General features: G+C 38.0%; 1 protein-coding gene across 1 annotated transcript in view; it reads left to right on the top strand.

Annotated features, from left to right (window-relative positions):
* The window catches only part of arhgap15 (Rho GTPase activating protein 15), a 48,775-nt gene that overhangs the window by 28,511 nt on the left and 7,155 nt on the right, over positions 1-13,109 (top strand). Inside the window, exons 10-12 of the mRNA XM_030787175.1 lie at positions 132-230; positions 3,020-3,097; positions 6,687-6,821. Of these exons, the coding sequence (XP_030643035.1) occupies positions 132-230; positions 3,020-3,097; positions 6,687-6,821 (312 nt within the window). The remainder of the gene's footprint in view (positions 1-131; positions 231-3,019; positions 3,098-6,686; positions 6,822-13,109) is intronic.

Raw genomic sequence — 13,109 nt, 5'->3', positions numbered from 1 at the left:
AGAACTTCCTAAAAAAAAACTTCTTAAAGACATTTCCTGCTTTATATTGCTCCTGAAAATCAAAATGTATGAAGTGTAGTGGCGGTTTTGTGTTATAACAACTTCTTAATGAAACGCACTGTTTCACACAGATCGAGTTTTTGGATGTCACATACAGACCCTATGTGAACGTGAGGGAACCACCGTACCCAAATTTGTCCGACAATGTGTAGAGGAAGTGGAGAAACGAGGTATGTATTCTTGATGAAGATACTGGAAAACTTTAATGACTTGACTGTATCTTTTGCAGGTTAGTAAGTGTTTATGTTATTTCTTTTTGAAATGACGAGGTGAGTGTTTTTTATAATGCATTATCACCATTACAATGAATATTTTTTGTTGTATTAGTCAATTTATGATTTTAGTTATTTTGTGTAGTCAGCGCTTTATTTCTTATTTTTTATTTTGGCCCACTGGAAAAGCTAACGCTATAAGCTAAGTGACTGTACAGACAGACATTACTGGGTTGAGCTTCTGTAAATATTTGTTATTAGTATATATTTGTGAAATTGATGAGCCCACCTGGCAATAGGCTGTATTTTATGTTCGTGTGAAATGCGCCGAATGGCTGCATCCATGGTCAACATGTCATTGCATAGATGTGCCAGACTTCTCGCTATCATAAGTCAAAATGGCATTGCAACCTCTAGCCCAGAATCCAGTTCAGTCTGCAAAGTGTTTGTGCTATCCATAAGCAAATCTTATATCAGTGTAACATTTTCCAGTTCTGGTTCAGCTTCAAAACAGTAGAATTACTGATTTGATGTGAAAAAAACAAAACAAAACAAAAACAACAACAAAAATAACCACAGTATTTAGTGTTTTGCATGGGTTTAAGTTTATGGTGGGATTTTGCTGATACAGTACATCCACATAAGTACTGCTTTTTAATTTGCAGTACGTAGTGCTACATCAGGAGTTTTCAATATGTAGTGCGTCATTGAAGGATCATCCTTAAAATATAGCTCCTGCAAATGGTTTACAACTAAAGTTCTATGACAAGTGGTTCCCACTAGCATCAGCAGTCTGTGTAGTGCCTCTCTCACATGTCAGACATGCACGCATTCATTAATGCAATCAGCACAACGACAATAAAACACTGTCATGCCTCCCACCTGAGGACATTACCCTACTTTACTAGTAAAGAATTTTAGAATTTTAAAGGAATCGTTTTGGATTTTTTTCTTTTTTTGTGCTTGTTTTGCTTTGTTTTTATGTTTACAATTTAACATTCCCTTTATTATCATACACTAGAGACACATATTATTGATATTATTGTTATTAGTAATAGTAGAAGTAGTAGTAGTGGTATTAGCAGTAGCACTTTGGTTGTTGTTGTTGTGTTAGTATTGTTATGAGCATGTGACTATAAACAAAATATATCATTTGTCAAATTTCCTTTCAAAGGCTAACAATTCATACCCTTAGCAACTCTGAAAATATGATTGAGCCACACTCAGAATCAGCTAAAAGTAATCTTTGCAGGGACAATGAGGGAGTGACTGTAGTGAGAAACAGCCTCCCATAAATAGCACACTAAAACTGTGCTCCAAATATTTGGCCATGATGTGGAATGCCTTGCATTCATTTGAAGAGGGACATTTTTTCCCCTCTGAGAAAACACTGGCTCTGTATGTGTTTGAAGAATGAAAAATGTTTCTGAATTCTTTCTGTGCTGAGCATAGAGTAACCTCTGCTGATCACCAGTGACATTTCTTGATTTAGACATGTTTCTAATTATGTGTTCTTTACAGGTGAATGTTACACAAAGCACATGTTAAGAATAGTGCACAGCAAGTAGGTCAGTGTAGTAAAATAAACCCAGAGCAGGCACTGCATCTTCCTGCTAATTCCACGGACACTTGTCAAACAAATTGATAATTAATAAATAAAAACAACAATAACAAGACAAACAAAAAAATGGTGATTTAGTTTTGTTTAGGAACATGTCCGGCTTCTGCCACAGAATACATTTTCCAGGTTTGAGTTAGCAACCAGATTAATTACCTGGACAGCCACCCAGCTGCCATAATCAAAACAGAATTGATAGTTGTACAATGCTCTGTGTTTGTTGTAGTAATAATGCAGTGTTGTTTATTGAAATGATCATGAACTTAATGTCGTGTACAAACCAAATACTTTCCATCCTGAAACAAATGATTTTGAATGAACAATGAGTATAATTGAACCTTCCACTATTGTAATAAGGATCCCCATTCAATGTTTAGATTATTTTGTTTTCCATGCAGTTTTGTGGCTTGGATTTTCATATATTGTTTTATTTTCTATAAATGTTCAAACTGAAATCATCTCAGAAACCACAAAGGTTCGCCGTGCTCCCTCCAGAACTTGTCTGCTCTTTCTAGCTTTTTTGAGTAATGAAAATATTTATCATTCAAATTACACGACTCCACGTCCACAATAACACACATAGCGCGGGCCAAATGGAAAGTGGTTAAGGCAAGCTTGGCCAAAGTCATCATGGATTGGTTTTGGCCAGGGAATCCCGTGTTCTTGGAAAAGAAGACATGGCAGTCGGACACTGTAATCAGGGTAGTCCTCAAAATTGACAGATATTCTGTCCAAGCCTACCTCCACGTCTGAGCTCAAAATCACTTCACAGTTCATCAAGTCCACTGTATATATTTGTAGATGTGCATGACCAGTATTCATTAATTAGAAACCGTTGTTAACATACTTATGAGTTTGTGATTTTTCCATATGTGTTTTTTTTTTTTTTTTTGTAAATGCTGAACACTTTAGAGGTAACCATTTCTACAAGATAGTGTCTCTTTTCTCAAATGTATTGCCTATGTTTAAAAGTGATGTGTAAAATGGATATATAATACAGTCTAAAATGCAGGACAATTCTATCATTTTACTTTTCATGAAAGCAAGAAGAAACCAATATTAGATAACTAAGTAGAGACCAGAGCAGACATCAAATTAATTTTCAGTATTTTCTTTTTTTTTTTCACAGGCCTGGAGGCAGATGGCATATACAGAGTCAGTGGTAATTTGGCCACCATTCAGAAGCTTCGGTTCCTAGTTGACCAAGGTGAGTCTTACAGTTACTGAAATGTATATTCTGTATTTATGTTTTTACAGTGAGGGATGTCCAGTCTAGTCTCACATAGGATACCTATGTCTAGTACAATCCCACAGCATTACCAATCCAGTTTACATCACATCGTTTTCCCTCTAGTTAACATGATTTCCCCCCCAAATGATAAAATGCAACAAAGTATTCGTGAAACCTCAACTTCCATGAAACCTCAAAACCCAAGCTCTCCCACCACTTCCACCCTTCCCTATCCCCCGCCATCCAAAAATACATGTAGTTAGCCATGTTGAAGTCAGAGCATTTTCTCTCTATCTACTCTATCTTCCAAAGTGTTCATACAATACTAGGGATTATAAATGTGCTTTCTGATACAGAGTCTATGAGCATAACAGAGTCCAAAAATTTCATTAGTACATTTGTTATAACCAATCAGAGGACTGTACAAATGAACTATAATACAACTTTTACACAGACAGAAAGTATAGACAAAGAAACAGATGGACAGACAGACAGCGAAATAGATAGATAGATAGATAGATAGATAGATAGATAGATAGATAGATAGATAGATAGATAGATAGATAGATTAACTCAAGTTGTTTTGTGAAACAGACATTGAGCTGTGCAAGCTCGTGATGCTTGGGAGGCTAGCTATCTGTTTGAGATTTATTAAACATGATAACCCGAGTGGGATGCAGTGATTCTCACCCTTAGGTGACCCATGTACTTGCATAGCTGCTAATCTTTCTGAATTAGGTGAGTGGACTTTAGATAGATAATTTGATTGAACCCCATTAGTCTCATTCAAAAGGAATGCCCTTGGGGTGCTTCTGCACAAACATCAGATGTGATTTATCTATGAAAAGCTGTCTGTAAATTACAGTGGGTTAGCATGCGCTTCTGATGTAGACGGATCATGGTCTCTTGGCATTTGTTGGTAAAAGGGATTTTAGCTCGGTGCTTATGTGTGTTCTTAGTCATGAAACAATGAACCTTTTGGCACTCATTCAGGCTGTTTGGAGAGTGGTTTGGAACCTGTCTTGTTTTTCACAATAAATATAAATGATATAATTGTAATATACCAACTATAGCTATATTTGTATCTACCGTTTATTCGTTCACTGATATTTTACTTAGTTAAGTAAGAGCCTATCAGTAAACTTGTCATCTAAGATTGTTATGATCTGTCAGATGATGGCGCAGCCATTTAGTGTATGTTGTATTCATACTGTGAGTATGCTTAGAAGTATTGCATTTCCTGAAGTAAACTGATATTGGCCTGAACAGTGGCCATGTGAATAGTATTTTAATTACTGGTGTTTTATGATTATTTAGGTGCCCAGATACCAAGGCAGAAATATTGCTGGTAATTCAAAACCAAACTATGATCTTTTTGTCATTTTGACGCAGTTACACATTGGCATGGTTCTCCTTTAGGGGTTTCCTCCCACATGCAGTGGTTGTGTAGTGGACAGAAAAAAAAGAAAAAAAAAAAAAAACCCTCACAATTTAGTTCAGAATTAATTTCACAAACACACAGTGAGAGAGAGAGAGAAAGAGAGAGAGAGAGAGAGAGAGAGAGAGAGAGAGAGAGAGAGAGAGAGATGGTTTTCATTTGTAAAGCAAATTTGAAAATATTTGGTTAAATAACTGTTTACATGCATGCATACACATACCCTAAAGAAACATGGTTGTTCTGGTTTCAGCACTATTCTCTCTTCCTTAAAGGATTATTTTTCATGAGCTACTTGTAATTAATCCAACAGATGTGCATTCTCATCTCTGTACGCTATTTAATTATCATATTGCTGAAGTTTCAGTTACATAGTTAATTGAATTTGTATATAATCAGATATATCCTTTTGGTATGCTGCTGAAATAAGTCTCCTGATATTTTGCGAGACATAGCCCTTGTAAAAGTTGTTCTTTTCAAACACTGCTCTAATTGAATTAGCTAATTACAGTGGTAATTCTTCCAACAATGGAGCTGTGCACTCCAGTTTCAGAAGTTTACTCTCAGTATATAGTGAAAAGCCTTTCTTTGATCACCATTGGAGGAAAGATATGCATCCGTGTGCATTTAGTCTTTCAACTGTGAACTACTTAATGAAACTTTAAACTCTGTAAAGAAAAGTTGAAGCTCAATTCAAGTTTTAGCCCCCATTGAAAAACTGGATACTCTCCTTTCTATTCTGCACAAATTGCTAAATTTGTCTTTGTACAGGGACTCTCATCTTGGAGTCTAATTCAAATGACTAAGAAGGTCTTTTGTTCTCGATGTCCAGCTATTTTGGTGCAAAATAATGGCAATGCCTGCACTTAGCTTCATTCAGGGGCATCAAAGAAATACACTTGTGAAACAATGTGTGGTCATTGATACACACAGACACACACACTCACGCGTGCACACACATACACACACAGAGAGAGGGAGACAGAGAAAGAAAGCGAGAAGCACTATCTGGCTTTCAGTGTGTGCCTAATGTACAATTTAAATTCTAATTCTGCTAAAAGCTTATTGCCACATTTGGATTTTGGATTCCTACATGGTGACAACATACCTTTGCTTTTGTCAACAGCCCAACTAATTGGGGCAAATGCTGATTTGCTGATATTGAATTGCTGATTTGCCCTGTGTAGCCATTGCTGTGTTCTTGATTGTATAATGGCACAGCTCATGACCGGATATGGCAATATGCAATATGCACAGCAATATGCATGTAACGTTAACTATTTGAGTTGGGAGATCCAAGGTTAAACAGAAAATGCATGCTCCATACTCTCGATAACTGAAGTCAACATGCACTTCAAACATTTTGGATTTAGCATCCCGTGTGGGCCCTCATGGAGGAGTTGAATGGTATCAGTTTAATGAAGCAGCTGAGATGGCTGATTAGCAATTAGCTTCTGAGTGCCAAGTGTGCACTCTGGAGCAGCAGGCTAATTGGTTACTTGGTCTATGTGGTCAAGACCAAGCTGTTTTGAAGCTGATGATGGAGAGGTCTATACTCAACAGGCAGAGTTTTTCATTAGCATTCTTCACCCAAGTCATAATGTGGTCCTCCAGTGTGCTTTATCAAATGTGTGAGGACAGCATTTCTAAGTGTCACAATATGGAGGGATAATTTTACTCTTTGGCTCATGAAATAAGGACAAGGAAAAACATTGGATGTTTATGAATGGCAAATCTTCAATCATGATTTTAAATATTTTATAAAACATCATGGAGCCATATGTAACACTGCAAAAGCCTGTTTTTTTATTTGCAGTGATGTTGTTGAGATACAATAATTAGGGTTCTAAAATTCAGCTGGTAGTTGGCATGTTGGTGACTCATGAAAATGCTGCTCAAACTGAGATAAAATGAGACCAGACACTGTTTTTTCGTTGGTATTCATACATGACTTCAAATAAGAGGTAGAGGACCACAACATGGAGCCTCAGGCTGGTACAGAGCATACTGTCGGATGCTGAAAGCATTGAAGATAAACATTAACATAATAATTATCTCCCTCTAATGTTCCCATCTAAAGACAGTTGTTCTGGTCCTCTCAACCTTACTTTCTCTTCTGTGCTTTCCCAGAGGAGGAGCTGAACTTGGAGGACAGCCAGTGGGAGGACATTCATGTCATCACCGGGGCTCTGAAGATGTTTTTCCGGGAGCTGCCAGAACCACTGTTCCCCTTCCGCTTTTTTGAGCATTTTGTGGAGGCAATAAGTGAGTATTCATCATTATAAATGTGATGATCCTGACTTTTTACTGATCCTAATTTTTGAGATTACTGAAAAATAAATGCAGGAATATAATAGAGGAGAAATAACTAATAAAATTCAAAACTAAAATTTGACAGGGTATTAAACTTTATTTTGAGATTAGAATATTTTGTTTTGATGGAAGACAAATTTTACTTTTTTTTTTTTTTTTTTAAATTAGAACCCCATAGGTGTCCTATGTGAATCTTGTACATATAGTATAGCAGTTTTGAGTGTACAATAAAAACGTTGGTATACATTACACATGTTAGTTAGTGAGGTCTTAAAATTTATGTTGATACAAAAATTAAGCCAAACCAATTGTTGGTCCTAACTTAAATATGACTTAGAACTATGAAATGTGGAACAGATAAGCTTATAATATTCTCTTCAAACATTAGATTTGACTTACTGGTGGCTATTTATTTGTTTCTTCAAACAATCATCCACTACTTGTGATAACCAGTCAGTGAAAAAAATCCAGAGGTAGTTGAGGTCATCACACAAGTGTGTCATCTAGCTGTGATTTACAACTCTCACTCATTCCAAAGTGCACACGAATGTTTCTGCAGTCATTGTGACTCCTCAATCTGGACATGGTTGTCTGTTCCTGGTCATGCTTGTCATCCAAAAGAGGTCGCTCTTCAACAGAAAGGTCGCTCTTTCCAGCTCACGAAATCCCCGGCTTGGGGACTGGGGGAATTCCTCGGGGCCAGAGGGCATAGTTAGGGCTCCACGGTCCAGACAGAGGCTGTCACCAGCCCAGCACTAGTATTGCATTTGTGTCCCCTCCCAACTTCTTCCTTCTACCATAGTGCAAGCCAAGAACCGGCCCCCCAGTCTTAGCAGACTGACTGACGCCATTCTGTTCCTCCTGGGCACCCTACACCGTGAAAGGCCGTGTACTTATCCCGTTGTGCTGCAGGGGCCATCTGTCCCTTACCTCAGGCTTTTCTGAGTTTGGCAGCACCATAAAAGTCCATTTGGATGTAACGACGCACCCACTTTTACTCAGAAGGCTATGTACACCATCTGATAGGCCATCATGCCAAGGTCTGGACACACAGCAGATATCAGACCTGAGATTCATGCATGTTTAAGGACTTTGTAATATTGACAGAACAGCAAAGCCTCACCACTTGAGGGAGATTCGTTCTCAACAGTATGCAAATGCACAAGCTGAGTACAATGGCTTATACCTATGACACAAGCAAGTTACAATCTCATTTTTTTAATATTTGTTTTGTGTCATTGATAGTGCATAATCCATATGGAATAATTTCAAAACTGCCTCTGCTTCCAACAGATTCCAGTAGATTCACTTACAGTAAATTACACAAAAGGAAATTAAAAGGAAAAGTCCCAGCTCAGTGCTATTTCTAGTGACTTAATGAAGCACAGAAAACAGAATGGGAACGATCCCCAGGTGATGTTATAATTTGGCAATAAATATTTACACGCCTGGAATTTAGGCCAGAATACCCACCGGCCTGCAAGGTGCTCCCATCCAGTTAATCAGCCTGAGTCGACGAGGCTGATCACTTTAAGATAACGTTTAGACAACTAATTAGCACAGTAAGAGGCCCTTCATAGCGGGAGGTATAATTGCCCAACCTGCAACATGTTCCACTGGATTTGAGCAAGAGAGAGCTGGGGGAAAGGAGAGGGTAAATATAGACTATGGATAAACAGCAGCAGTTGCTGAAGGAGAGACAGAGAAAGCCAGTCACTCAGGGGACTTCATCACAGGCTTATTTTCAAACTGAGGGTTTATCAGGTACCGCTGATAACATGGATTAGTTTTTGTGTGTATTTACAGAAATTGGGGCAAGGTGTATCTTGGGGTGCAGATTTTTCTTTGCAGTGCCACCTCATCCAGATTATTTTCAGAAACACTGCTGTAAAACTATTGACTCACTTTCTGATGGTTTATTGCCACCTCCATAGATGACAAGCCCCAGAAAACACTAAGTGAGGTTGCCATTATTAGCCAATGATAATGTTTTACCAATTTTCCCTCTTGTCTACATCCATGGCATTTAGAAAATCCTTTACTGCCACTGGTCCCAATAAGTCAATGTGAATCCTTCTCAGGAGAGTACCTCATTAGTGTACAACCTCAGTACACAAGGCACTCTGACACGTTTGCCATCGACCATCCATCATTGTCCATTTAGGACTGCAGCTCTGGTCTGAATGTTAATCACCAGCACATTTTGGCTGCCATTTTAATAGTGTGGCATCAAACATGGCATCGAGGGAGCTTCTGTGTCCATCAGAGGGGTGATGCAATGAGGACAACAGTACACCAGTGCAAGGCTAATTGGAAATGCTCTTGTAGGAACCTAGTTAGCAGCTACTTGAAATTTTTGTGTTTGCTCAATCATGCTGAATTGCGACTATGCTATAAACAAAATAATGCATACAACCAAATATATCTTAGTCCTCCATTTTACTGTTAAATTCCCCTCCGCTCTCTCTTTTCCCCTGTAATGATCTGCTATTACGAGGAAAGACTGTTTTCTTTAAATCACTTTCCTCATGATTATTATAGCTCATATATTTATTTTGCACAGACCCGTCTTCCTAATTTTTAAAACAATGAGCAGTTTCCATGACATCATTTGCACCCTCTGAGGTCCTCAGGTAGAAAGATGGCCTTAATTTCCCTCCTTTTGTACTGTGCATGTTTTGGAAGGTGGAGGGTGGCAGCTGTGTTTGCCGGCACCAGTTCTTGGCTCATGCAGAAATCGCATCTATAATTCATATTGCCCCGTATCTGAGAGGGATTGTCTTGCCACCTGTTTCATGGACAAGCTTGCCTTTTTGTTCAATGCAGATAAAACACTGTTGCTGACAAATTGAGTTTTGTTCTTCAGACTGACTGTGCACACAAAAGACAGAGAAAACATAGAAGCACTGTGTGTGAGTGAGTGTGTGTGTATGTGTGTATGTGTGCTGTCTATACGGTATTTTTGCATAGATCTACATTAGTCAGATGGTGTTAGAGACAGTTTCTTCTGACATTGATAAAGTCCTCAGTGCTTGCTGAAATGCTGTTCTAGGCCTATCTGTCTGCATGTTTCCTTTGACCAAGGATAGTGAGCAGCTGAGGCACTTGAGTGAAACAGAACGCACGGTTCACCCTTTGTTGGGCCTCCAAGAATGTTCACATTCATTTTGAATCTCACCCCCCTATCATCAAGTCAAAATACAGTAACATGGTTTGCACTTAAACATTCAGATTTGTTTCTGCAAATGAATGATTCCTGGCCGCACAAGACAATTGCACAAGGAAATAAGTTGCAGTCATAGTGATCATAAGCTAAGCTCAGCCATGTGGCAGCTAGTCCATCAGATTCATATTTCATCAGGTCTCTCTAGGAAAATGGAAAGACATCATTAACTGCATATTTGGTGAACTTCTCTCTGTCTTCTGAAGCTGTTCTAACAGTGTTAATAGTAGTTTGACTGATGTTTTTTACATGTCAGTATCAGTGAATATGTTTCTGCCATTTTTATACCAAACAGGCTGTTCTTCGCTTATACCAAGAGCGTAGCCATTAAATAAACAAACAATAAAAATCCACGCAAATATTCTAATTGGTGGAAGAGTTTAATTTCAGTGCTTAATTTCTGGCTTTAAAAAAAAAATCTCAATAGTATTTATTCTGTTTTAACATAATGTGAAAAATGGTGTTTTAGAAAACAATTATTCCTATACTTTATTCTGAAAATGTTTTAATCCACTAACCCATTCTATCCTGCTCAGTGATAATCTTAATCAATTCTCCCCTTTTTTCTTTCTCTTTCCACCGGCTTCATTGGAATGCAAGTTAGCAGGCCATAAAAACCTTTTGAAATGCAAAAGGACATTCATTCTCTATATTTCATCAAGGAACTTTTCATGATTAATATATCATAGCAGTGATCCTTGAAGACTTTGTCATTCATTAACTAAAGCATACAATCAGGATACATTTAAAATCTTAATCATGACCTGCAGAACTATTTGCACTGTGCTAATAGTCTTAAGTAAGCCAACAGCATAGGCCTGGAGATGAGGTTGTTCAGCAAGCTTCATTTGTGGAAAGTAGGTCTCAGTGTTTGTAATTGGATTATATCCGCAGGTTTTTAGAAGCAGTGTATGCCTCCGTTTTCTACTGTATGTTGGTTTCTGAAATGATCATGATTAACAATAAGGCTATTGTCCATTCTTAAACAAATGCTCAGGTCAGTTGTTTCTTTCTTTCTTTTTTTACCTCCTAAAATGTTGAGTACTTGATTAGGTTAATTTATTGCAGTATCTGCCATTTCCATGTATTAAATTGAATCATGCTCCAGATTTGCTGATTATTTGGAACGAAATATAATAAAATGAAGAGAATATATCAGTTTTCTCATTAGATGAGGCTACATCATACACAGCAGAATGACATTTGAACTCTGAAATATCAGTGTCACACTGATCCAAAAAGAATACACTATGTTTATATAGATGTCGGAACCCTCCAATGTTCAGTGGGCTTGATTTAATTTTACTCTAAAATGGAAGAGGAAATTGTGTTATTTACATATTTTGGAAAACAAATAAGATGTAATTTTATACAGCAGTATGTCCATATTTCACATTAATTTGCTTCAGTACAATAATTGCATATGTAGAACAGTAAGACAATAGTGTTTTGTTTTTTTTTTCTCTCTCTCAAAGGTCAGTTTGCTGGGACAGTTATGATGCCTAGCTAAAGAACATATAACATCAAATTTCAGAATTCATTGGTGTTTGTTTGTGTTGTTGTACACAGATCCCACAAGGAGTCCCAAGCTATTTCTAATTGACTCCTGTCATAACAGGCCATAAATCACTCAATTCCCTAAGGGCTTCAAAATATCCTAGCTAATGTGGCAACATGGAACCAAAATCGACATGACAAATGCCCATTTAAGACAAAGTACATTTACTTTACCACTTGAGAGAGAAAGTTCCCATTTCTACAAGCCCTTTGCCAGGCAGATATTCATAATATTCCCATTTGTAATGGATATTTGCCAGAAATTGTGTCTTTTCCGTGAAGTTATGAGAGATACTTTCAGATTCCTGGTGTGGAGTAAGTGAGTCAAATTAAGGGGGAAAATGTGAGTGAAGCTTCAGTTCATGACTGTGATTTCTTAATATTTTGGATTTAGTTGTAGCAAAATGGTATTTTTAAGTACAGATTTAATCTTTTAAAAATGTAGAATTTTGAAGAAGATATCCAGCACTTTTGTTGTAGACCTCAAAGTCAAGTGACATGGAAAATAGTGAAAAAGAAATGGTTCAAAGAGGCACTCGTAAGCCAGCACTGATGTGTGATTTAACTCATAATCTGACCTCCCCAGCATGGAGATGCATTTCCAAAAGGAATAAATATGCACCCATTGTTGTTATTTTTGTGTACTTAAATACACAGTGCTCTAAGTTTAATCATCCATTGGAGTGGACCTGCACACCTTTGTGTGATGTTATACTGTCAGGTGGTGTCCCTCTGGACAATGAATTGGAGTCCCACAATGATGATGACCACTGTGAATCAGCACATTTAGATATGAGCATTTCAGTCTGTTATATATTAATGACAGTGTCCTCACCATCTGCCTAGAATGGTGAACAGGGGGCCATCTCCAATATGTTAGCCACCAACGGCAAAGTAATTAATGAGTGGCCTCCTTCATGCCAGCAATAATGACTAGATTAAATATTTCATTGAGTTGTCAAAGCCAAAGAAGAACCAAAGCTTCCAGTAGTATTGCAACTGGGCGAGTAAAATTCTGAGCAACAATATATGTCTAACTCTGGGTGATAAGAAGGGTAAAGTGAAAACAAGTTTCTGAAAGTGAATTCACTTTGGCTCTGAGCTGGTAATCTCCTCTCCTCTTCAAAATTTCAAAGCCGCTAAAGCCAAACCAAAAACCTGTCTTTCTAGGGGTCACTTTAATTCACTCTGTATGTAACAAAATGCCACAGTGAATAAGGCTTACAAACACTCCATGACCAAAGCAGTTAAGCATCACAGCGCACCTATAACAGAAGGTCAGAGCCTCTCGCACTGTCCCAGAACATGCTCTCCGTCTGTACTCAACTGGCAGACCTGGCATCCGACAGGGGCATCTGCTACCAGTACCCATGCCAGCTCGGTGTATACACGTAGACATCTGTTCCATTAGTGCCCAGGGGGCATGCTGGGCAGGACAGTAGACTGAGGGCATCAACATA

This window comes from Chanos chanos, chromosome 10 (assembly GCF_902362185.1).
Source record: "Chanos chanos chromosome 10, fChaCha1.1, whole genome shotgun sequence".
Classification (NCBI taxonomy): Eukaryota; Metazoa; Chordata; class Actinopteri; order Gonorynchiformes; family Chanidae; genus Chanos; species Chanos chanos.
This window is presented reverse-complemented; position numbering and strand designations above follow the sequence as displayed.